The 25,535-nt window shown below is 37.0% G+C and overlaps 1 protein-coding gene across 12 annotated transcripts in view; it reads right to left on the reverse strand.

Moving 5' to 3' along the window:
* Positions 1-25,535, reverse strand: part of DLGAP2 (DLG associated protein 2) — a 359,052-nt gene that overhangs the window by 39,403 nt on the left and 294,114 nt on the right. For all 12 annotated transcript variants that reach the window (XM_071741783.1, XM_071741780.1, XM_071741784.1 and 9 more), the window contains 2 exons: positions 15,355-15,502; positions 11,418-11,637 (listed from right to left, as the gene is read on the reverse strand). In XM_071741783.1, coding sequence (XP_071597884.1) covers positions 11,418-11,637; positions 15,355-15,502 — 368 coding nt within the window. The remainder of the gene's footprint in view (positions 1-11,417; positions 11,638-15,354; positions 15,503-25,535) is intronic.

Consider the following 25,535-nt stretch of genomic DNA (forward strand, 5'->3'; position numbering starts at 1 on the left):
GTGAGGAGCCCAAAACTAAACACAGTATTTAAGGTGCAGCCTCACCAGGGTTGAGCACAGAGGGACAAACCCTTCCCTACTCTTGCTAGCCACACTATTTATGATTCCAAATCATAAAAAAACCTTCTCAAATGCACCCTCTTTGCACTGCAATTTAAACATTGTCTGTGAGTGTAGAGCAAGTGAAGATGATGTGTCACATTCTCATACAGTACAGGCTCCTCCAGCCCTTGTATTTGCTGGCTCCTGAGGAGGTTCTTTGCTTGCTGCCTTGCTAGTTTAAGATCCTGTTGTTTCTGAGGGCTTTCCATGTTCAAGAGTTTCTCTATTTGTAAGGTTATGAGAGTGCTTTTTAACAGTAAGGCTATTCAAACCTCCCAGAAGTAGTCATTAAAACCAATGTCACAGTGTGCTTGAAATTCAAGAGAGCATTTTGTTTTAAATGAAAGTAATTCTTTTAATCAAATCTTGGATAGATTTCCCTTAAACAAAATCAGGGAGATATTTTATTAACCTATCTTCCTGCTTCTTACTTTTTCTACTTCAGCCCTCCACAGTAAATCCTAGCCACTAAAGAGACCAGGAATTTTCTGGAGACTTTCTGAATTTGGATATTGATGAAAAGAACCCTGTTTCTTACTTTCTAGATTAAGCAGTAAGATACTGTGTTACGCTCCCAGTGATATTTTTGTGATATCTTCTTAAAAGAGGTTTTGAAAATAGCACATCACTAAGCCATCGCTGTCATATGAATCCTATATAAAATGTTATTTTTTAAGCAGATCTTGAGATCTCACTGCTAAACAGAAAATATATAGCTTGTGAAAAAAAAAAGGCTAAAATCAGTAGCATGACTTGTAGCCTCAATCAGAATTTACTGTCATAAGGCAGAATTATTGGATGAGTTGTTTATTTATTTATTTTTAATTTATTTTTTTTTAAAAAGTCTGTGTGTGCATCAGGTTAGACTCAATATTCAGATTGAGACAATTCTTTTTAGACTTATGTTCTGAACATCTACTTGATTTTGTACAGGAAACCAACAATTTAGTGGAAATGTGACCACTAAATTTGGAAAAAGCTGGAGTCTAAGTACACACTACAGTCTCCCAGGAGGAGAGCAGCATAAAAGGAATGACTGTAATCAAGTCAGTCAGTGTGCAAGTTGTTACCTCCATATTGAGGAAGCTGAGGTCTGTAGGCAGCCAATGCTACGCAAATGGTAAAATCTGTTTTGACAGTGTAATTAATGTTAGTCTCAAAACAGAAATGCAAATCAAACAAGACATCAAGGTCAGACCCTGTAAGCCTTTGCCAAAGTCAAAAAAGATGCAGGCAACATCATGGATTGCTGATGGACTAGTTACAAAGGTTTCTATTTTAAATCGGTTAATTAGAGAGAAATTATAGCCTAACCAGCATCCTGTACATGAAAAAGCAAAGTGCTGACAGCTGTTTTGCTCTTCTAAACAGTTCCTGTGTGCCTCTAAAATACTGAAGTTGCATTAAAAAAACAGAGTCTCAGTGTTTTGGTTTCAGAAAGGAAAAGTGTACCTTTAACTATAGTCTATTTCATTTACAAAATGTAGATGCAGCTTTTCAAGAATACAGATTGCATTTCTCACAAAAAAGTAAAAGACAACTAGAAAAAAGGGATCCAAAAGCTTGAGGTAATTCTTACTGGGAGACTCTTTTCACATTGAAATAAAATAGAAAATTTGAAAATGTTTTTCAGTAAATCAGATCAATATTGCTGCAATTCTGTACCTAAAAAAAAAAATTAAAAAAAAATCTCTTCTTGAACTCCCACATACCCTTATCACTCAAGTAAAGTAAGTTCCATCAATCTCCTAAACCAACGCACAGAGAGATTATGTAGGCGTATAACTGGTTTTGGTTTTATATTTCCTATTCTTATTCTTACAGTAACTACCTGCAGCTTGTGATTTTCTTTAATTTACAGGAAGGAATTCTAAACTGAACAAGACATGAGAAACAGTTTACTTAATGTTATGGAGCATTGCACAGTAGAATGATCTTAACAATGCATTATGATAACAGTCCTATATTAAAGAATTTAAGACATTACAGACTATTTTAATTAAAGATAATGTAACACCTTTGACTAATTATTTTAATCCACAGAGAGCTAGGAGTTTGGACAAGAAGTGGACTTTTGAGATGAGTAATGATAGAGGCAATAGTCAAACCAAGAGATCTTTTTACCCAAGCTGCAGATGGAGTTGGTCAAAACCAGTGCTCAGGGAAGCACTCGCAGGCTGCCAGCCCTGTATTTTGGTGCAGCAAGTGATGCTCCTGGGAGCTCTCAACCCTGTAGTCAGAGCATGGCCCTCTCAGATATCCAGCAGGGGTAGGGGATGGGACCAGGATTTAATTTTTTAATGGGACCAGTATTTAATCTTTGATTTCATCCTATAACACAATTTGATTTTTACATCAGATTTGTAAAAGTTAGCTAGCTATGCTGTTATCATTGTAGACTGTTTTTACAGGCAACAGTGAGAAATAGGGACATCCAGAAGATAACTTCTTTCATGACAGATAGGAATCCTGAAGAAGAAAAATCACATTTCACTGAGTATAATAGAATATTAATGTGGCTACCTTTGACAGCTAATTTTAGATATATGTATTGGGTGAGAAGGATTTTTATGACCAAAATTTTTATTTTTTTTTTTTTTAATTGGAGGAATGTGACAAAGAGTGGGAATATACATATTTTTATGGACACAGAACTATCCCAAAAGGTAAAGAAATGCATACAAAAATCATGACTCATTGATATTCTGTTCTCAGTCTTGGGAAAGCAAGTGGCAGGCTACTTACTGCAAATTCGGTATATCTCCTAGCACTGTTTGGACATGAGTGGCTTGCATTGATCTGATATTTGTGGTTTCCAGTGCATTTATTTTAATGGGCTATATACTGAGACTAAACCTTGGCCTTAGAGTGAGTACAGAGTTTAATGCTTAGTGTTGAGGTGCTATTAGGTGAGTGTAAGAGACCTCGGTGTATGTAAGGGTTTGATGACTCCCTTGGTGAACAACAGAGTGTTCAGTCTGAGTCAAACTCACCTAAACATAGGTATCTCAAACCTTTTTAGAGATCTAAGCCCTCTTGCCTAGCTACAGCTTCTTGTCCAGAAGGATGCAATTCTCATAGGTCTCATATGGATGTCTCAAATGGTACCATGCAATTATCTACTAATACTAATGATGTAAACACTTTGAAAATACGAAATATGTCTCCCAATTTTTCTGCTCTTGGATTGTAACAATTACATATTACTAATATGAATTTATTATCATGGAAACTTAGAAAACTAGTTTGCACAAAAGCACCTATGTTTAGATTATTTCATCTGGAGGTAAACCCCACACCATTCAATTTATCTGTCTGGCCAGAGGCTAAGTCTGTTTGATTAAGCCCAAGGTAGGTCACCAATTTTAGTATATTTATTTCTCTGATCCTCTGGAAGAAGTTTTTCAAGTACATTTTAATTATCAGGTTTACCAGTTGCCCTTCTAGGGCAGATCTGAGTCTGAATAAAACTCTCAACAGAGAAATGGAGACTTAAGTACAAGCTTATCCTGCTGAATCTTTATGTTAGGAAAGTGAAATTAGATGATGGTAGTTGATGGAAGGCTGGCAGAAATATGCAAACATCTGAAGAGGGTTTTTTGTGACTACTAACAAAAAAGAGAATTTGCTGGACATAAAACTAAAGATAACTACAAAAGCTTTTCTCCTACTTCTATATGTCTCCACTGAACACAGATTCACTGTTATTGGGAAGAATTCAAGTGGCAGCTCTCCACTAGCATCCTGTTCTCTCGGAAAAGTCAATTTTGCAAGTTAGAAATAATGTTTCTCAGGAGAAGTCAATATGAAAATGGCAAGCATTAATCAAAAAGTCCTTGCCATGAGGCAGAACAGTAGTGAAAGCACCTGAACACACCTCTCTAAATGCATAGTAATATATTTTCAGAAAGAGATTTACTGGCCAATGGACGTTCTAGAAGCAGAAGGGTCCCTTTGGAAGCAAGACATTACCTGCCACAAAGGAGTTCATTGCTAATGTGAAGTGCAGCTCTCTTCCTTCACATATACACTATATCTGGCCCCTGTGCCTTTGCCATGACCCACAGGAGAGGAATTCTCCTGTGGCTATACATGCAGGTTTTTGGAAGAATTAGTTGTGAAGAAGTAAGAGCAGAACAAAACTCACATCCCTGTTGTACTGAAAGTGTAACAAAACTAAGGGTCAATTTGTCAGGAAGCAAAACTGGGTTAAGTTCAAGATAGCTATGCTTAGTTGTATTAACAGATGGACTAACAGTCTCATGAAATATTACACATGAGCTGGCAAAATTCAGTGTCAGAATGCAGTCACAAATGATGTCTGTATGCCCAGCACAGCCAGCATTGCAGTTCCAGTGCACATGGCACCATTATAGCTCCTGAAAAACAAATGCCTTCAACAAAATCCAGGACAATACATGCAGAGCTTCTGAGAAGACTTTTAGAGGTTTTTTTCATTCACAAGCGAGCACGGTCAGAGAAGCACTGTCAGGAGAAAAGCCCTGTCTTCTTTTTCACTATGAGTGCAAGGAAGTACAACAAACTGGTGCTTCTGGGCTCATCCTCTCTGTGAGTTTTCCCCAGCTGCACAGACCTACCTGAGGACAAAACCCTCTGGCAATCCCAAGCTAAATGGCTGAAGTGAGCTTTACTCCTGTCACTGTTAGCTTCTATCATGTCAGGAAGACTTCAAGCACTGAGCAGTGAATCACCTTCCTTGCATGGTTTCATTCTTTTTTTTGGTTTTGTTTTTTTTTCCTTTCTTTTTTAAGCATTTTTTCTTTTTTCTTCATAGTGTCATACAAAACGTAGCTGAGAAAATGCTGTGAAAACTGATCCCACAAAACAGCTTTGAAGCCAAAATCTGCCAGGGAGGGGAGCATGGGTGTCCTTTTTAATAAAGAATGAACCAGCTGTCTGGCAAATCTAATAGGTTACGGAGGAATTATGTCAAGCACAGAACAGCAGGAGTAAGAAAGAAACACTCATTACACATTTTTTAAACTAACCATAGATGGAAGGCAGTGACTGCATTTTTTATCTTTGCCTCTGCAGATCATCTGTACCAAGGAGAATGAAAATTATGGAAAGCTCTTGGCTACTGCTCCAACTGTTTTCATGCCTCATCAGTCTGAAGAGGCCAGGCAACCAGGCAGCCTCGTTTAGCACATCCTTACTCCATCTCAGGGAATCCCAGACTTATGAACACTTGCAAAAGCCCCTTGACCATCCCTTGTTGACCTCCTCAAACCAAAGGGCTTGTGTCACCTTCATCCCCCTGACTCCCTGGGCCATTTCCACCATGTAAAGATGCTACTAAACAGCAGTGTCAGCATAGCAGCAGAACTTCAACATCTTTAAAAGAATTAAAGATTAACTCTTCCCCCCAGATACACCCAGAGCAATGAAAATAATGTGTGCATATTCAAGTGTAGAACTAGGCTCATCGTTTGTTAGTACAAGATTTATTCTCACAGTTTAGGCACACAAGTTGGCACAGTATCAAACTATTAACTCAGGATCCCCAAGTGCTCCCACAGATATATGGTGTGTTTCCTGCAGAGAATTAGAGTGCCAGATAATTCCATGGAGCCCCAACAGTAATTAAGCAAAGTCAATAGGCAAATTATAATTGAGAAAACAGCCTTCTATATATATTAAAGCCTTTGTGGTTTTAAACACACCTTTTGTGGATACTATTCCTAAGTATTCCTTAGCAATAGATACCAGTTCAAACCTCCAAGACTCAGCATTTATTTCTATACAGACAACAGAAATGTGGAGATGTTACTCCATGCATATGTTTCCTCTCATTCAGCTGGATTTTCCTAGCCTTAGTGCTGGGATTAAGAAGGTCCGAGCAGCCATGTGGATGAAATATCTCATTCTTGAATAGGAATAAAAGATAATATTTTATATATATACAAACATATATATTTACATATTTATAAAATGCAAAAGAAAAGGGAAATAAAAGAAATAAAAGGAAATGATGAATTTATTGATCACAAAAAATTTTCTTTTATGAACTGAGGAGTGTAATTTTTTAATTTCTATATTTACACACATTTATGAAATTCCTATGAGTCTTCTTTCTTAACCTTTCCTTGTGGGAAAGATGGTCAAGACCCTTTGTCCTCTTAGTTATCCTTCACTGGCCTTCATTAGCTCCACATGAGTAGCACCATGACTTAAACTTTTGCCTGACCCTGGTATCTTCATATTTTTTTAAAAAACAAAAACAAAAAACCAACACAAAAACACGGAACCACCACCCATCAAATAAGCCAACAAAACAACCTCAGAGGAATAACTACTGGCATTAGGGGTCAGCTAACAACCAGAGAATCAGTCCTTGTAGGGTCTGAAGGAATGGATGTGCTATGCAACAATACAACTTCTCACACCTTTATGCTTGTAGGGACATGATAAAGCAATCTTTTTACTGTCTATGATATTTGTGGCTAAATATCAAACATGGGCTCTAAAAATTCACTCTAAGTAGCACCTTATTTAAAAAATGGAAAGCTGAAAAAAAGCTTTGTCAGGAGAAAGGAAACCTGCAATACCTCAGGCATTCTGAGTGATCGGATGAACTGTAATTGAAAACTCCCTCATGCAATATGACCTTGTTTGAATTAATTGGTTTTGGAATTAGTGCTCAATAGTTCAGTAAATGTGGAATTCTCTGAAGTTTACTTGTTGCCAAGCAGAGTCCTACTGGCTGAGAGAAGCACAATGGACAAAAGAGAGTTCTCTATTTGTCATCTTTTTCAATGGACTCTTTACTGAGCAGTTTAGTGCAGCTACCTGCTATGAATTAGCTAAAAGGAGGTGCATATACAACTGATCTGAAAAGTTTGCATTATGATATGTTTTCCAGAAAAAAGAAGTCATTTTACTGCAGTGTACTGGCCACTTAAGGCTAGAAACCATATGCCCCGAAGTTAGCAGTGTCTTATTCTCTTTCTCCCAAGATTGGCTAGAAATCTCTGAAGTGGAGAAATGATCTTGGACTGACACGTAACATAGGACAAGAAGTCCACGGTGCCCTTATATACTGTGATGCCATTGTGCTGGTGTCCATAGCCAGGTGGAGTTTTTGTGTCATTAATCTATTCATGAAGCAATACAGTTATAACCAAAAGAACCTGGGGTTAGAAGAAAATGTGAAGTAGTTTTAAGAAATTGAAAACTAATCTCACTTTTATTCATCAGTCTAAAAGCTTTGCTTGTTGCTGGAAAAGGATTTTGTAACTCTGACTGAAGTGCTTCAGTTCCACCTTTTATGATGTTTGGTCTTTCCACTTCAGTAAGTTCAATTTGCATATAAAAGTCCTATTCACTGAGCAGATATCCCACCTGGTGTGTGAGTGTCCAGAACAGTAGGTTAGAGAACATTGTCTCTCTCAATGAAGGTGAAGATGTTTTATATAATGTATAATAATGCCATCAGGAGAAACTGTCTGTGCCCCCCACATCTGGACGTGGTTTTCTAGTTATCCTGGATGGCCAGAAATGCAGATACAAAATTACTCTCTGTCTCAGAGAAGAGATTTTAACATGTTCTTCTGTTTCACAGGAAACCATGCTGAATTCTACCTCTAGTATCACTGCAATCCAGTATTTCTGCATTCAAGATAAAACAAAACAAAAAAACCCGCCAAATCTGAAACCAAAACCTCCAAACCAACAAATCAACTAACCAAAACAAACCACAAACCAAAAAACAATGAGGAAATATCCTGAAATATTCTGTAACATATGGAGTAAATCATATACAGGACTATCTCCACATACAGGACACACAACAAAAATAACATCACCTTCTCAGGCAAAGGGGAGATTAATATTTTCCAGGCTTCGTAGCTCAGGTGTCTTGTGCATGTCCCCACAGCACTCTGCTACACAAGCCAGACGTTGCTGGGAAGGAGCTGACAGCACAGTGTATATACATGCAGATAATCTACTTACACAACAGGGACCCAAGAGGGTACTACCTGGAAAAGTAACCCAGATTTTATGCACTCTTCCTGAAAAATGAAGCATTGCTTGCAGGAGTAGCAAAGATGTAAGGCAGTAGTAGTTAGGATGACTACTGCACTTCGTGACTTCCCATTCAGGAAATTACATGTTGTCTGTGATGGAGGGACAAGGTGGGAGGCAGCAGCAGCTGGAGCTGTATTTTCTCAGCTGTGCATCTGACAGCTGCAAATGGATACAGTTCTGAGACAGAAAGCATACACTGTCATTCAGGGCTTTTAACATGACAGATTCTTTACTGGGTTCATTATCTCTTTATAAAATCAAACAAGATGGCTAGAAATGCCCTAACCACAATGAAATATGATTCTTAGCAAGGGTCACAGGGAGTCCAGGCCCAGCTGACAGTTTGCCAGCAATTCTGGCTGTCTCCTCTGCACTGACACTCAGCTCATTCATGGACACCTGGGGCAACAGGCAGTACCCATGTCTTGTCACACTCTCTCCATTAGCGGTGAAGAAGCCCAGTTCAGCAAATAAATAAACTACATGGGTCCATGCAAAAGTTATGCATTCATTAGTACCATACCTACTACCAATGAACCACCTTGCTTTCTCTGCAAAATTGTGTATCTTTAAGAGAGAACTAGTTCCTTGTAGTTTTCTCATTTTTGTTTTTAGAAAACACTGTTAACAGAGTCCATTAATAATTTTCCAATTAGTATTCATTATAATTGCAACCTGACTACCTTAGAAAAGCTATTAATGCATCTAGAAACATTTTAGGGAACTGCAACTGTAAATATACCTTCCATGCTTCTGTAATTGAATTAATAGATCAGATATTATAATTTTTTTTTCATTTACATATTTAGTTACATGACTTCTTAGCTAAACCTGTGCATTAATATTTAACTGCTTTAAAACATCCAGAGGCAGCCATGACCTATATCACTGAAATTTTACGTCATAAGTACATACTGTTAATCATACTGTAAGTCATAAGTACAAGACTGTTAATTGTTTCTAAGAAATATCTTCAGTTTCTTTGCCAAGATGAGTTTGTTGCATCAGAAGAAAAAAGAAGGAAAGAAAAAAAGAAGGAAAAAAAAATAAGAACAAACAAACAAACAAACAAAAGTAATGTAATTTTCCTAAGAATTCAAAAGACTGAATTGGAACTGAAGGCTGATGTGAAATTTTGACCTTTTTGACATTTATTTGAATGAAGCCCGTATAAATGTCAAATATCTGCCAACACCATTATCTCATCTCAGGCAACTGCTTCTTTTACAATTTGTGGAAAGGGCTGGAGAATTAAGATATTTTTCTTGAATTTTAATGATAAGGAAGGAAGCATCTCCCTCCAAAGTAACATGAGCTGAAGACAGAAATATGGAAGAGTTACCACAAGGTTTTTAAAAAGGAAAAGGTTTTGGCAAATGAAAATTTCAATTAATAGCAAATCACATAATCCCTACTCTTATTGTAAATCAGATACATATTACTAATTTGAATATCTATCTTACATAGAAGCTGAGGACAAACTTGCTCATTGGTACAGAGATAATATTTTGAATACACAGCCACACTCAGAGCTGTATACAGTCCATAGGCTTGGAAACAGTTTTGGCTCAGGCAAGCATCTCACATAATCTTTTTTCTCAATGCCAATATCATTTCACTACAACAAAGCAGAAAGATTACGTACTGGGGCAAGAAAAATCTACCTGATAAATCATTTCAGAGATGAGGGGGAAGATGTGTGTGAAATGAAGGTTAAAGTTTTCAAAGCCACATTATTTAACCAGCAGATGGGTAACCAATGCAAAATATTTTTCACAAGTATGAAAACACTCAGATACAAACATATTCACTGCTTAATCTAGTGATTTTCCTAAATGTAGTCTGTTACCTGTTTTTTTTGTTGTACAGAAAAATAAATTCCTTTCAGTGTGAATTTTGGGCTTATCTAGCATATAAACTGAAGAAAGCTTAGGATAAAACCAATCAACCTGGTAACCAAACTAATTCTGAAAGCATTACATTTCAGTATCTGGAGTCAGACTCTAAAGCATATTGTTAATTGTTTTCTTTGCCATGGAAGGTTTCTTCAAAATAAGTACACAGTGCTATATAACAGAAATGAAAATTAATCTGTGGGGTAGCAATAAAATCTCATTTTATATCATGATAGCATCTCTAATAAACAAAGGACAGAAACATCCCTAGAGGTGGCACTGTAAGCCACAACTTCTGGTTTTACAGTGTTATATACAGCAATTAAAATACTATGCTTAAGATAAAATAGCATTTTTCTTCTACTTCTGGAATGCAAATTTATGTTATTCAGCCTCAGCTTACCTTCTTTTCTAAGCTCCCACTGTTCTGCTATACAACAGATATGTCAACCAAATAATTTAAAAGTAATTTTGCATGATGTGTTTTGAGCTCTATTTTTAGCTTCTGTAGATTGGTAGCCTTGCAATTTAATAGTACATGGAAAGGACAGTATCATAATTAGGAACTGATGTTAACACATTTGGAAACAAAAATGAATCTGGAACACTTAATGAAGAATAGTTATTTGTTATAAATTTAATTTTAATTCTTTAACTGCTATCCATGCAATATTTTCTCTACCAATATAAGTGCTAATATTCTAAAATAAAGCTAGAATCTTTGATAAACATCTAAGAAGAGAAAATTGTCAAAAGAATGCAAGATCCTGCAAGTGAATGGTGTAACAATGACTGCTAATGGTTACTGATGAGTAATAGCTGATGTGTCAAGCTTGCCATAATGTTTATGACTCAGTGTATCCATACAACTGGTTACATTTTTTCTATAAGTTTGTAATTAATTCCCTGCTAGGTTAATTTCCTGTAAATATTTAGACCAGATATTTAAAATCTTTCTTCTCTTTCTAATTTTGGTAAAGAACCTAAATTAAAACCAGTGCAACTGATCTCATTTAGAAGGTTGATTACGTGATAGATAAAAAATATCTACATGTCTATAATATACATTATAGCATTTACACTTGAATTTTTATATTTACACCTGGTTAACTCTACATATGGGAAATGGAGGTGAAATTAAGGCTGTGTTGAAGTCCAGGTCCACTGTAATATGCTTGCAGGATTCTCCTCAAAAGGAGCTTATCCCAAGCTGAATCCACAATAGAACAGTGTTACAAACCTAAGGATACTGGTATCAAATACTATCACTACACAGGGAGATTTTTTTCCAGTGTCAAGCATCCTTTTGCAAAACACGAGGACATATTTTTACATGCAAAAGAGTGTAAGGGTCATCATAGGTTTGCTTACCTGTGGTTGACCTGATAGTTGAGGTGATGTTGGAAGATGCCATCGCAGGAATACATTCATCATCTTGGGAATAGCCTGCCTGAATGGCACGCAAATAACTGTGGCTTCTTGTTCGGAAACATCCAGGGAGGTCAAGGGCATCCATTGCCTGAGCTTCAACTTCACTAAACACTGATTCACACACCGATTCAAATTGCCCATTAACCTCTGCTTCACTCATCTGAATAAACAACAACAATGCATTTGATTTTTGACTTGCTTTTTTGTGATCATCACGGCCTCAACATCTCAAATGGACACCTGTACATTGATGAAGAACTGTTTTAGCAAATAGTTAAAATGTAGTAATCCCTCCTGATCACAATCATATTTTTTAAACTTATATCAGCTGTTTATATGAATATACTAAGAACATCACTTTATACCATTAATTTTACATTTAATATCTTTTGGCATGTTCAGAAGGTTGTAGATACACGATTAAGTGGTAACCAACAAGATCACTCTGCATTGATAGAAATCCATGTTCTGCCAGGATAGAACTGAAATCATCTCCACTATTACTAGCCCTCAAAAGGGGAGCATGGATTGCCTGGACTCTTCACTTATCAGCAAAATTACTGCTCATGTGGACATTTAGCCTGTGTGGCAGGTTCTTATCTTCCTCTCACTATTAAGGGGCTCAAGGAAGTATCTCATACTTGAAAATGTGTAAGTTCAAAGGAAGTGCTGCTTCTGAAGTTTGAGAAATACTGCACCTACAGTTGTGTCCATTGAAGCATGTGAAAGAATAACCATTGCCTGAAATGGAGTGAAGAATGGTCAGATGAGAAAGTAATGCTTGGACCACTTGTAGATGAGAACAGCCCTAAACTAAACTCGTTTCCTGGTTAACAGGGTTAGCCATACAACTACCTTGCAAAAAAGAGATAAAGCTGCTACTACTGACTTTTCCTCAGCAGAATTATTCTAAGCCTGATACTTCTGCCACCAGGTGTGCTGAGGAACCCTAGATGTGCCTACCTGCATCTCCTACCAGACTGCCCACTTCGGAGATTTCAGAATCACCCTCCAGCTCCCCACAGGGTTTGGAAGGAGCCAGCATCTGCCTGTTGACTCTGCCCTGCAGACTGATTGATGCAAAAATGTGCATTTTTAGGGAGTTTTCATGACAAACAGGGCTTAGGCAGGCTTGCCAGCCTTAGGGAAGCTCTCTGTAAAAAACTGCGTATTGCAATTTTGAAGATGAGTGACTAAATTTAACCTAGATAATTTTAATAGGTTCTCTGAAGTCAGTCCTATCTACCTGTACCTGAATAATTAAAATGTACGTTCATACAAAATCAGATAGGAAGTTCCCACCGGACAGACCAAAACGTGACCTCTTGATATGTCCTGCTGATAATATTTTTTTTTTAAAAGAGTGCTGGAAATCAGAATCAGTATAAATGCCATGTTCATTTCATAGCATCATGAAACAGCACATCCATCTGATATTACTTTTTCTATGTGTCTGCCAAGTGAATTTTTCATTATTACTGTTCCTAGTACATTATTCATTATGGAAACAGAGTGAGTGCAAATGTTTCAAATGTTTTAGGATTGTGATTAAGTAAATGGAAATTTCATATGGAACTTCTGATGATAATGAATAACTGATATTTTAATTTCATGTAAGACATTTTGGCAACTCCTTCTGAAAGGAGTTACATTACCCTTCATAAAATTTGCTTCTAATAAAGTTAAGTAGAGCAATGCAATCTTGAAAAGATTTAAAAGAAAAAATCTTACTCTGAAATATTTTGCATACATCATTGATCAGGAAATTTATGGTAATGTATTCCAGTAACAGTTTATGTCCTAGCCACATCTTTCAAACTAAGGTCAATAGAAAAACAGAAGTTTTATAATATAAGCATATTGTTTTATATTATATTTATAGCTATATTACACATCAATACATATTTATTATTTACAAAAGATGATTATATATTATTTATATATTAATTTACATTATTTTAAATAATATAATTATATTATATTTAATTTTTAAATTAAAATTATAAATTCTTAAATTAAAAATATAAAGCACAGAACCTGGCATTTTTCTTTACTCTTCGCTAAGAGTGAAAAAGGAAGGATCTCACAAAAAAGACATTAAAAATACCAAAGGCCATGCAAATTGATGATGGGTCAAGAAAACAATGGTGTCATGGAAAAAGAAAAGGAAACAGCCAAGGCTCTATAATTGCTATTTTAATACATTTACTTTGTTTAGTATCTATTAAACACATTAGTGGTCTGGAAACAGCTTGACCATGAGGTAGGAAGTACATAGTTAAGACAAAATTATGTAGTTTAGTGAAAACTGAAATGGAAAGGAAATTAATCTGGCCAACTGAGCAATCTACCTGCAAATGACATCTATTGTGGACCTGTGTAAATGACATGTCTATTGTGGACACACTTCCAAGTAACAAGCATTGGTATGAAGAATTTTCATCATTGCCAAAACCAATTAGTCCTTATGAACAGATCAGTGAGCATCTCCTTGCACAGACATGGTCAAAGAGGCAGTAGAGGTTTGAATTGCTGTGTACTATAGCACTGTGAAGTGACAGCCAACAGCACTTGCTTTGAATGCAGGATCTAATACCTGTGAAAATTTCTCAAAGCATGAATGTAATAAAACCAGAAAATAACCAAATCAGGGTAATGAGAACCAAGGCACGGAAATGATGGGGACAGGTTTCACAAGGGAGCTATGAAGAATAATGAAAGGTTTGGAAAATGACTGTCATTTTCGAATTCTGATGTGTGCTACACAAGATTAAACTTAGATTTATCCCACATAAATTAAGGAATTTGACTGAAGGGAATTAATCAGGCACCTAGTCCCTCCCAAAGCTGTACAGTCAGTGGAGACTGAAAAACATTTCCAAAGGGCTCTCAGACCACTTGGGATGTGCACTGTCCTGGAAAAAAACTCTTTCACTCCATTAACTACAGAGGAAGTTTTAGTTGTTGCCTCAGTTAAAAGCTTCATATTAGATGAGTTGAATCCAGGCCTGAATAGACATGCAATACAAATTGAATGTGAATTAATATAAAATTGCTTAATTTTTTTTTTTTAACATAACCATTGTGAGTAATTGGCTACTATACCCTCAGGTGCCTCACTAAGAAATCAAAGTAAAAAAAAGTAACACAAGTTTGAGAAGAAGGTAGGGCCCACCTGTCATGAAGTAACACAGTGAAGAAATGTCAGGAGCAATACACATTAGAAACATTGGAAATTTTACATCAAGTCCTCTGCTAAACAGAACATGCACGTACTTTATAAGGTTGCTTGTATTTCAGGCCTGATTCAGATCTCACTTCAACATGTATCAGTACTAACTCACCAACATAAAACCAGCAGGGTGAAAAAAAATGTCTTTCCAGAAGTCTCTGGACAGAGAATAACTGATGGGTCTTATTCTCTCACCCAAGAAGAGTGAGAGATTGAGCTTAAAGATGAATCACTGCTCCTTTGGAGCATTATTATTCAATCTGTATCTTAATTTGTCAACTCACATTTACTGAAATTAGGATATATATTTTCAGAGGATGACTATTGTAGGAGCGTGCCCCTTATCCTCAGTCTGAATCTTCTTAACATTTAAATTTTGAATATAGACTGAAAGCAAAAATACCAGTATTTATATTGTTAATAAAAAATAAATGGAAAATATGAAACAGGACAGTGTCCTTTGCTTCCAGCACTCAGTATTCTTTTGGAAATTATGAACAAGGGTCACATTCCTTAGAACTGAATTACTTTGACAATTCATATCCTCCATTCCATATTAATTATTAAAAACCTAAACCATCCACTAGTAACACCTCTTGCATCTGTGATTAACCTATAAGAAAAGTTATAACAAGAATTTCCCACCTGACTAACACAGCTGGCCTGACTGAGCGTGCTCACTGCTCTCATATAGCTCTGATTCCTTGAGCGAAACTTTGGGGAATTGTAGTTTGCAGAGGGATCCAGGTTGTGACCCCCAGGCACGTCACTTGCAGTTTGAAGGTAGCTCTGACTATAAAAGGAAAGAGGAAGAAAAAAAAGGAAAGGGTGTAAAACTACAGATGGAATCAATTAGGACACTAAAGACAGTAATTTGTATGAGATTCACAAATCCGTTCCCCAGGGCCAAAAATCTCTCTAAAGCATGATAGATCTGTTGTAGTCAAACACCTTAGCACAAGCACAGAATCTGTCTGCAGTTCTGCTGCCTAGATGATATGGAACTGTAAGTGTTTGCTGTACTTCAACATCATCAGTCCTCCTGACTATTAACGTTGAACTTTACTAAAAAGAATGTCTATGTCAACAGGAACAAGAACCAGAGCTAAAGCATAAACCAAAGCAACTAAAACTGTTTCTTCATGGATAAAATCTGTTACTTGTCAGCTTTTTTTCATCAAGGTGCTAGGTATCAAGGGACCTTTTATCTTCAAAGGACTGATATACAAAAGATAAAAATATCCCACATCCAGCTAAAAAAAAAAAAAAGATTAATAATGTAGTTGAGGCAACTGTATGAACCTCTAGAATTGATTTGATTTTCTTAGAACGTATAGCCCAGTTTGGAGACCCTGGGACCCTAACATCACACTAAGCCCCTTTTGTATGCTTTCACTCCAAGGGTATGTTAGTCTTCATGTTTTATGTCAGATATATTATCTACCACCCCAGAAAAATAAAAAAAGTATACAAGAAGAAATCTCCTTAAATACAAAATTTAAAAAAAAACATCAAAGTTGTGAACAAGGTTTACCAGAGTTCTCAGAACCTGTGAAAAACAGATTGTAGGAGCCATGTGATACTGCTTTAAATGGCAGTGCACAAATTTATTCATGTTTCAGAAAATTGTAGGTTTCATGAGGTAAATAGACATTTTTAGTATTTATTCCTTACAGGAAGTTTTAACGAAAATACAGTTTCTTGGAACAATAGATTTGTGGCAGCTGAATGTCCATCAGCACTGGCCATACTGACTGATGGACACTGAACTGGCAGAATGAGTCAGTGCAGCTGTGGCTGTGCCACACACCTGGGCTGTCAGGAATTGCCCTGTGGAAGGGGCAGGAAGGAACAGACCACTCACTGAATGAGAAAGGTTCAACTCCCAGTGCCAAATGAGGCACAAATGTTGTTTCTTAGCCCACACTTATCACACATTGAGCATAACCATAGGCCGGTGCTCAAGGAAGAATTCAGCCTTCCTTAACAAAAGGGACACAGCCTGAGACTGGGCTGGAAGCAATCCTAGGGAGCACTCAGGGAATCTCAGGCCTCTTATCACAGCTCTTGAGTACCACAGAAAGCTGTGCTGAGCTCCGTCTCCATGTGTGGACATGTACTTTGTGTCAGACAGGTGAGATGACCCAGGGTCCCACATATCTGTTCTCAAGCACTTCCATGTGTTCTCCTTAGCTTGGCCATCTTAGGGTCAACATAGACACAGCATTGCCTTCTCAGTGCATCTGCCAGTGGGTGGGCTATCTGCTTTTGTAATTTGGGCTGCCTTCCTTAAAAAAAGGACAAATTTAGTTTTCACCCTGGTGCAGGGTAGGAATTTTTTTTTTTTAACTCTTAAGAGATTTTTCTGAAGGACAAATATTTTTTCTTTGTCTCCTTTCAGTGCCTTCTATGGAATAGTGTGGTAACCTCAAGACAGAGGTTAACTATGTAGAAACTGTGTTATAACTGCTAAAACCAAAATGAAAATGTATGATTTGCCATCGCAGGCATGTGATCAGAGCTTAATTAGGTCATTGCAGTCAAAGTGACTTGCAGATTAAGATAGGTGTCTGATAGTGGCTCTGATTTGCTTTTAGACGATGAAAGCAAGAACTGTAGCATCATTTTTTCTTCCCGCAGATATGAAGACAAATAGAACAGCTTAGACACAATGGTGTAGAGCCTCCCTATCTATATTTAGGTGCTAGATGTAACTAAACCTCTTCTCTATAGGAAGCAGGCTGATGACTAGATCAGTAGACTGATACTAAAACTGTCTGATATTGTTCATTTAGTATTTTAAGAACAGTTTTTTTTATAACAGTTAGATAAGTCTCCTCTGGACCTTCAGCTTGTCATCAGATGGTAAAATCTGGGATTCTGAGGTCAGAAGCATTTTGTGAAGGAGACATTTGAGATTTGTTCATTAAAATATGTGCCACACAAAAAATTATAGAGGCAATAGTATTAAATATCATAGAATCACAGAATGTCAGATTAAGGGACCTCAAGGATCAAGTCCAACTCATCTAATCTTATTGTTCATATGAGATGTCTCAGCACCCCATTGAGCTGAGACTTCAAACTTTCCAAAGTGGAGGAATACACCCCTTACCCTGGGAGACCATTCCAATGTCTGACTGTCCTCAAAATGAAAAATTTTCCTCTTGCGTTCAAATGGAATCCTCCCAGGAGCAACTTCTTCCCATTGCTCCTTGTCTTGTCCATGTCCCTCCTTATAAACAGGGAGTCTCCATCTTCTTTACTGGAACATTGTAATAAGGTCTCCCCTAAGCCTTCTCTTCTCAAGGCTGAACAGACCCAGTTTTCTCAGCCTCTCTTTGTATGGCAGGTGACCCAGTCCTCTGATCATCCTCATGGCTCTTCTCTGGACCCTCACCTGTCTGTCCAGATCCTTTTTGTACAGCAGGGACCAAAACTGAACACAATAGTCCAGGTGTGGTGCTCAGTAGAGCAGGATGATGACTTCTTTGTCTCTTCTGGTGATGCCCTTGTTCATGAAACCCAGCATCCTGTTGGCTTTCTTTGCTGCTGCTGCACACTGTTTGCTCATGTTGAGCCTGTTGTCCACCAAGACCCCCATGTCCCTTTCTACAAGGATGCTCTCTATCCAAGTGGATCCCAGCCTGAGCTGCACTCTCGGATTATGTATTCCCAGGTACAAGACTTTGCACTTCTTCACATGGAATTTCATAAAGTCCCCTTTAGCCCACTTATGCAGTATGCATATAATAATTATAAATTATTAGCTCTTTTATAAAATATTTAAAAATGAATTAATTTGAAACGGCTCCTAATAACTGTCTCCTTTGATAAGTGATGCCAAACAACCCAGTATTTCATTATCTGTGTGAGGTATTGCTATCACAAAATACAATCAAGAATTTCTACAGTAATAATTTATAAGGGAAAGAAGCCTTTGATGGATGAGTTTGGACATTACCCGATAGTTAAATAATTTTTCATTTATCAGAGGACAGAAATTGATTCATAGGACTGTAGCAAAATAGAAGAAATGTTATGTATATTGGGCTGTACAAGCAATTTCACATGCATTTATTTGGTGAATACTTCTAAATTTTCCTTATAAAAGGAAAGATCAGTTTTAATTTCTAAGATATACACACCAAGCTATCTTCTAGTATAAAAGGCTCAAGGGATATTAAACAATATGATCTTGCTATAAACATGATCCAGCACCAACATGCCATAAACCCAGAAGGAACATCAGGAAGATGCTCTCAGATGTCATTATCTGTTGCTCAAGGAACTTTTATATTTGTCAACAAAGCTGCAAAGCATACCCCATGTATGACATTTGGAAACAACTTTTTAATGACATCCACCCTGTCTATAAACTGAGAAAAAAATTCTTGATCATAATTTCCAATAAATCAATCAGTCTATCTATCTATCTATCTATCTATCTATCTATCTATCTATCTATCTATCTATCTATCTTCTGTTCCTTTGATAAAGGAAAATAATTTTCTTTTATGCTCTGTAGTAGATCATCTTATATCTCAGCTGATCACTGAAAAAGGGCAAGACAAACATGAGCACATGAGCTGGTTTGACATGACATCTTCAGAACCACACAAATACACATTAGGATCAAATAGGTGGCTGTAAAATTTGATATTGTGAAGAAGGAAAAAGAGATGAGGCTAATAGGAGAAATTAAATTGCTATGTCAGTGCTCTTTCCATTTGCTCTTCCAATCAAACAAGATCTTAGGGATAGATTTCCTTTTAAAAGCTTTTTTGCCCTCAAGGGCTGCTTTCCCCTTCCCATTGGCCAGGGCAAGTCCAGGGCAGCTAGAAAGAGGTCTTAAATTTAATAAGTATCTTAGCTGCAAGGAAGGTTCAAAGCCTAGAGAAACTTTTAGGAATAAGGCATTTCCATATAAGGAGCTTGAAGGTCTTCAGAACTACTTCTCTATAAGCAAGGCTTTAGGGACTTGCAGCGAAGACAGCCAAATTTGCAACAGCACTTGCAGTGCTCAGCATTTTGCCTGAGTGCATCTGGGGAGGAGAAAATACTGTATTATCACCACATAAAGTGAACTACAGTATGGCATTCTTATCCAGGACAGTCTATCTGATAGCACATCTGGGACAATGTATCACTCTGATGTGGATTGAATGGGAAAGGGGTTAGGCTGCTTACATTAGCAGCAAAACATAGATACAGAATAAGGAAAAAGGCAGCAATCCAAAAAAGAATTTCTTGGAGTCTTGCATCACAGCCTCTGTTTGCTGCATTCCTCTAGTCTGTGAAGACTGAGGCTTCTGAATCCAAACCTCATATGTCCTTCTCCTGTCTGAAAGTTGCCCCTCCTTCCAGCCCAAGAAACTCCATTTACCAAAACATCCAACCAGATCCGAATCCTTGCTGCTCCCTAGAATCCTCTTAATTCCCAGCTCACAGTTGTCCTGTGCAGACCTCCAAAACATCATCACAGAAGTCAGCATTTGGCAACTTGTCTTTTTTCTGTTCTCTGTAGATTTCAAAAGTACCCTTGACACCCCTATATGTCAGAAGTGTCCTTGCTGCAGCCAGCTCATCTTACTGCCTCATTGGGAACACTGGCTTCCACAAGAGTGCAAACTTTTCTCCTTCTTGTTGAAATTAACTGTTCTTGGCCACAGCTCACCAAAACTGAAATTTAAGAGCATAATGGGGCAAAATAACTGCTCAAAAATATTTTAGCTGAACAAGCAATAAGATGTGCTACAAAAATAGTAAAAAAAGACATTTTTTACTCTTTTGACTCCAGAAAACACATTTCCTTCTGTGTTTTGCTATGTCTTGTAGCAGAGCTCAACAGAGCATAAAAGATGTAGAAATTTGAGTTTACTTATATTGTAAGCAAAAAGAAATAGATAACATTTGTAAAGAGATTTCATGAGATGAAAGAGCACAGCTACATCTCCTTATCTTTTCCTCAAATATGCCATGTAACGGAAATGAGACAGCTATTAAGAACATGTTTTAATGAAAGAAACAATCATAAAAGCTAATCCAATATCTGCTATTAAGCACTGATCTATGATAAGAGAAGAACTCTTATTTCCTCATCTTTAGCCATTTTTTATTTAGACATTGATTTACTCCTCTCTTTTTAAAGCAGTAAGATGTTTACTTCATAGACAGTAAATAGCTAGTAAATAGTTTTTTTTCCCTGCATGCCATTGTTTTTATATACATTTTGGGAAGTTTATATGTCCATGGATAATGTTTGAAACAGTCCAACAACTTTAGCACACGGTGCTGGATTTCAGGCATTCCTTACTTGACATTGATCTTTTTGTGAAGCACTCAGGCCATGCTTTGTTGTCACTGAGTTCAGATACTGATGAGCACTCAGAATGGTTTGTGACAAGTTTCCTTAAGTCTTGTCTCTTGTTATTGCTCTATGACAAGTATTGCTCTAAGGTGGAATTACAACATGCAGTACTGTACCTACCATGACTTATGAAACCACTGAATGTTTTGCAGAAGACAAATCTTTTTGTCATTTGGTAAAAAGGTATGTATGATAGTAAACTAACACAGTTTCACTTTTGGTACACCTTGAAATGCCAGATTTAGAGACTGACACAGTTTTAAAGCTTATAGAAAAACCGGGGTCAAAAAATCCCAAAGAAATTCCCTAACTTCTCCCTACAAATGCAGATTTCTGAGCAGCAGTGAGTGACAATCAAGACAAGCCTAGCGGAAAAATAAAGTTTATGAGTCCTCAGAAAGGGTTCTCTGATACATTTCTTTTTTATTATTTTTATTTTTTACTGTATATATTTTATGTTCTAGTAAGTGATTGATATCATACACTTTGTCATAAACCTAATATCCTTCCTTTAAAAAGTATGGACATTATGCCAACAATGCAGCAAATGTTGAACACTTGCCAAGGTCATTCCTTGATCTACCCAAATTCAATATAGTGGTCACTCCCCTGCTCTCTCCCAAATGTTCAGCTACCAGTGCACTCTGGGTCAAGATGATACCAAAAGTGAAGTAAAATATTTACAGGCCTCTAAAAGCTGCATCAAGAAAATTATCTTCTGACTCTGAATGGATTTCTCAGGTTTATTAAGGGAGAATCAGAAATAAAGAAAGTCCATTTTCCATCAAATTAATTTTTGGAATTGTAATATACTAAAATAGTACATTTTTATTTTCATGAGCACGCCTGCATTTGTCCAAAAATCTGAGAATGAATGGAGCAATCAATCAGCTCTGTTTAAATCAGGATCATTCAGAAGTATCATTCTGGGATAAAACGACAAAATTTGTAAAAGAATTAATCTTGGGCACCTGAAAGGAGGGTGCATTAGGATTAGCAAGGTAGCATAAGTTATCAAAACCTATTTTATTGAGAGATTTGCATTTCAATGGATATTCATTTCTCTATCTGGAGATCTATCTTAACTATATCTTTGTAGGTGAATGAAAAAACCCATCGACCAGCATGTAATGATTACACTTAGCTAGCAGTGCCATTGTAGAGCAGCTGCGAGTCCCACTGTGGCTCTGTGGGTCCCTGCTGAAGTCAATAGAGCTCTGCAAAGGAGCACAGATGTGCCTGCATGCAGCCCACTGGAGAACTCAGAGTAGAGACATTAAGTCTGATTCTCTCTTCAGAATAACACAGTTTGTCTGGTTCTCTGAACAAAGGGAAAGTACATATAAATCTTGTGAATTTAGCAGTAGCAAAGAATTTCTTCTCTAATCTTTGCCACTTCACAGAGCTTCACTTTGAACAGTGATAGGTATAAGAATATGGGCCAAATTAATTTTTTAAGATGCCTATATATTTTATCATTGTTCCATAGCCCTTTTTTTAAAAAAAGGTTTCTGAAAGATATTAAACATTAGATTTATTACAGGAACATGTTAGCAAAAAGGTGGAGATTACTGTTTCTGTCCCTATGAAATTACTACTAATCACTAGTTGGACAGAACCTTTCTTGTCAGTAAGTATTTAGGGATTTTGTACAACATGAACCTAAAGAGAATGGTAGGAAATCATCCAGAATAGTTAAACAGTCTGGTGGTTTGATCAGCCCTTGCACAGATACAGAGGATGTAGGCTAAATCAAGCTTGTGCTCCAAATCATGCAGAATATGCACGTAATAAAAAAGTCTGATGTGGGAAATCTATCAGAGCTATTGTTTGTGAGAGGTGACAGAGGTGCACATATGGCTAATCCTAAAAGTCTTGTTCCAATATCCTATTTTCAGCTTGCCCTGGAGAGTAGGAAGTGAACTAGTCAGCAACAGCAAAACTCAGGCAGATGTTACAGAAAAAACTTAAGATCATGCAGTACAGTAAATAGATCTGAGGCTCTAAACAGATTTCAAGTATTGGATGTACATTCCTAAATCTCTTTACGGAAGTGAAAGATTCATAATTTTCTTCAGGAAAATACATAATTTTTTTCCCACTTTTTCCACTTATATTTTATCATGTATAAATGAACACATGCAAAAAAAAAAAAAAAAAAAAAAAAAAAAAAAAAAAAAAAAAAAAAAATCATAATTAGGAAGAACAAATGTAGACTCCAGACTATCAGGACTCAGTGCAGCATCTAAACATGAGCTTAGCTGAAACATCCATGTAAGTCCATAATGAATAAGCACCAGAAACCAGAAACACCTATTCTCTTGGATCTCAGTATTCTTGTGAAACTGGCCTGAATCTTACTGCATTTTCACCACAATCCATCACTAAATTGCATCTTTTTGACAAGAGCTTGTTTTATTCCTAAGAAGACTCTGCACCTTGTTCAGAGCCATTTGGATCCCCTTTCCAACCCTAATCCAGGCTAATACATGTCAGCCCTACAACATAAAGCCAGTATTAGCCACAATGAAGCAGGAGATCTGGGCTCAATTACTCCCCAGGTTTCATACTACTAAGGGTAAAAGGTGCCTAACACTATTTAAGAGTATTTTCTATTATTCTACAAAGGAAGAAAGGATGGGGACCCTGTGGAAGATACTTCCTAGGCAGCCAGATTACTCATTGACCTTCCTCAGCATTTCCTCTTAACCCTCTGATCTAATCTAACCCAGACCTTACTGACTACAGCAGAGAACACTATCATGGTGCCAGTGGCCCACTAATAGTGTTGTTAGTTGATAAGGCTTTTTTAATTACCCCTCAAACTCTCCTCAGTATATCTCCAATTTCACCCCTCAAAGACTCTGAGTAGATGCTAGTACACTATAGGGCTTCAGAAAGCTACTAATGAAGTGTGTAATGAGGCTTTTTAGAGGCAGAAGACTGAGGAAAAAACAAAGATAAATAAAATGCATATAAAAGATGAAGGTTACTTTTCTGGTGATTTTCCCATATCTTCTATTGAAAATACTGCTCAGGAATGGCTTCAAAACCATTCCTATTTTAAAATGCAGAAGTGTTAACAGTAAATTGAAGTTTACCCTTAAAAATTAAAAAAACACTGGCATCGCTGGTGTGCAGCTATGGATAGCATTGAAATAGGACATTAATTTCTCTGGCAAGGAAGATGTGCTTAAACCCTCAGTCTGTGAAGTTTTTGCAGCACACCCACTTCTGCACTATTATCTACTACATACCAACTTTTCTCACTGTGTACTTAGCAAGTAGTATTTCTCTCCACAAATCTGCCCATCACTAAACATCGTGGTGTTGACACTGTCATGGGCAAAGATGGACGAAAAGACAGAGTTTTAGTCTTATGCAATTCTTCCAGATTTCTGATTTGGTTTTCACTTTCTCATGTCATTAAGTGTACTATGGTTAGCATAAATGGTTCCAAATGGTCAGATCTTTTTTTTCAAGTGGAGAGGACCGTACACTATTCCATGACTTCTGCTGAGCCAAAGGCTCTGGCATTTCAGTGTTCTCAGAGCTTAATACCGTTTAACTTTCTTGCTGTGTGCTTTGGCAACATCTTTGTTGCCATAATGGCATTTGCAGAACCAACAGGTGAACGCACCTTGGATCACAGTTGAGATATTTTGTAAGCCATCATAAGTTATAGAGAGATGCAATCTCTCACTTTGAAAAGGCAAAAGGCAGGGGAAGGTTATTTTAACTCAGATTACCACTTTGATCTGTTTTACCTTAAGCCCAGAAAACACTTGCGTCACAGCCATTTCAGATCATACTTAGGCATATTAGCTTAAACTACTTTACTCAGAGAGGAGATACTGAAAGTGGAACTTGCTATTTCTACAGTGCTATCCTGTTCATTTACATAATCGGTATATTAAGTACTATTCCTGAAACAAGAAGTATCAAGTAACCAGAATATTACCTTTAGTCACAGAATTGTTCTTCCACCACATAGTCACAAATGCTTCTTTTCTTTTTAGCTTTCCTTTCTGGATCCTAGTGTCTCTGATGCTTCCATCCTCAGCTTTGCTTGTTTTTGTTACAAATACAGAGAAATAATGTTTACCAGGTTGGAAGAATACCCTTAAAATTTATGTGGGTAAGTCTACCTTCTAGGATTACATAAAACTTATTTAGGACAGAAATTCCCTTTGTTTCAGCTACCAGTTACATAAACTGTTTAGCTGTTTTGACCTTCAATGTAAATGAAAATACCTAGCAGCATGCTACCAACCTGCTCCAAACTGCCTTGTGCAAAGTACCTTCCAAGAGTTGGAAGCTTTCTTGGATTTTCCTCTGTTTCCCTTTTGTTCTCCAACAGAGGATTTTGGAGGTATGGCTAAGCAGTTATATGACAACAGCCAATCACTTTATTCTATAAAAGTTTAGTCCCATGTTTTCACTGGTGAGAATCCTG

This window comes from Heliangelus exortis, chromosome 3, assembly GCF_036169615.1.
Source record: "Heliangelus exortis chromosome 3, bHelExo1.hap1, whole genome shotgun sequence".
NCBI lineage: Eukaryota > Metazoa > Chordata > Aves > Apodiformes > Trochilidae > Heliangelus > Heliangelus exortis.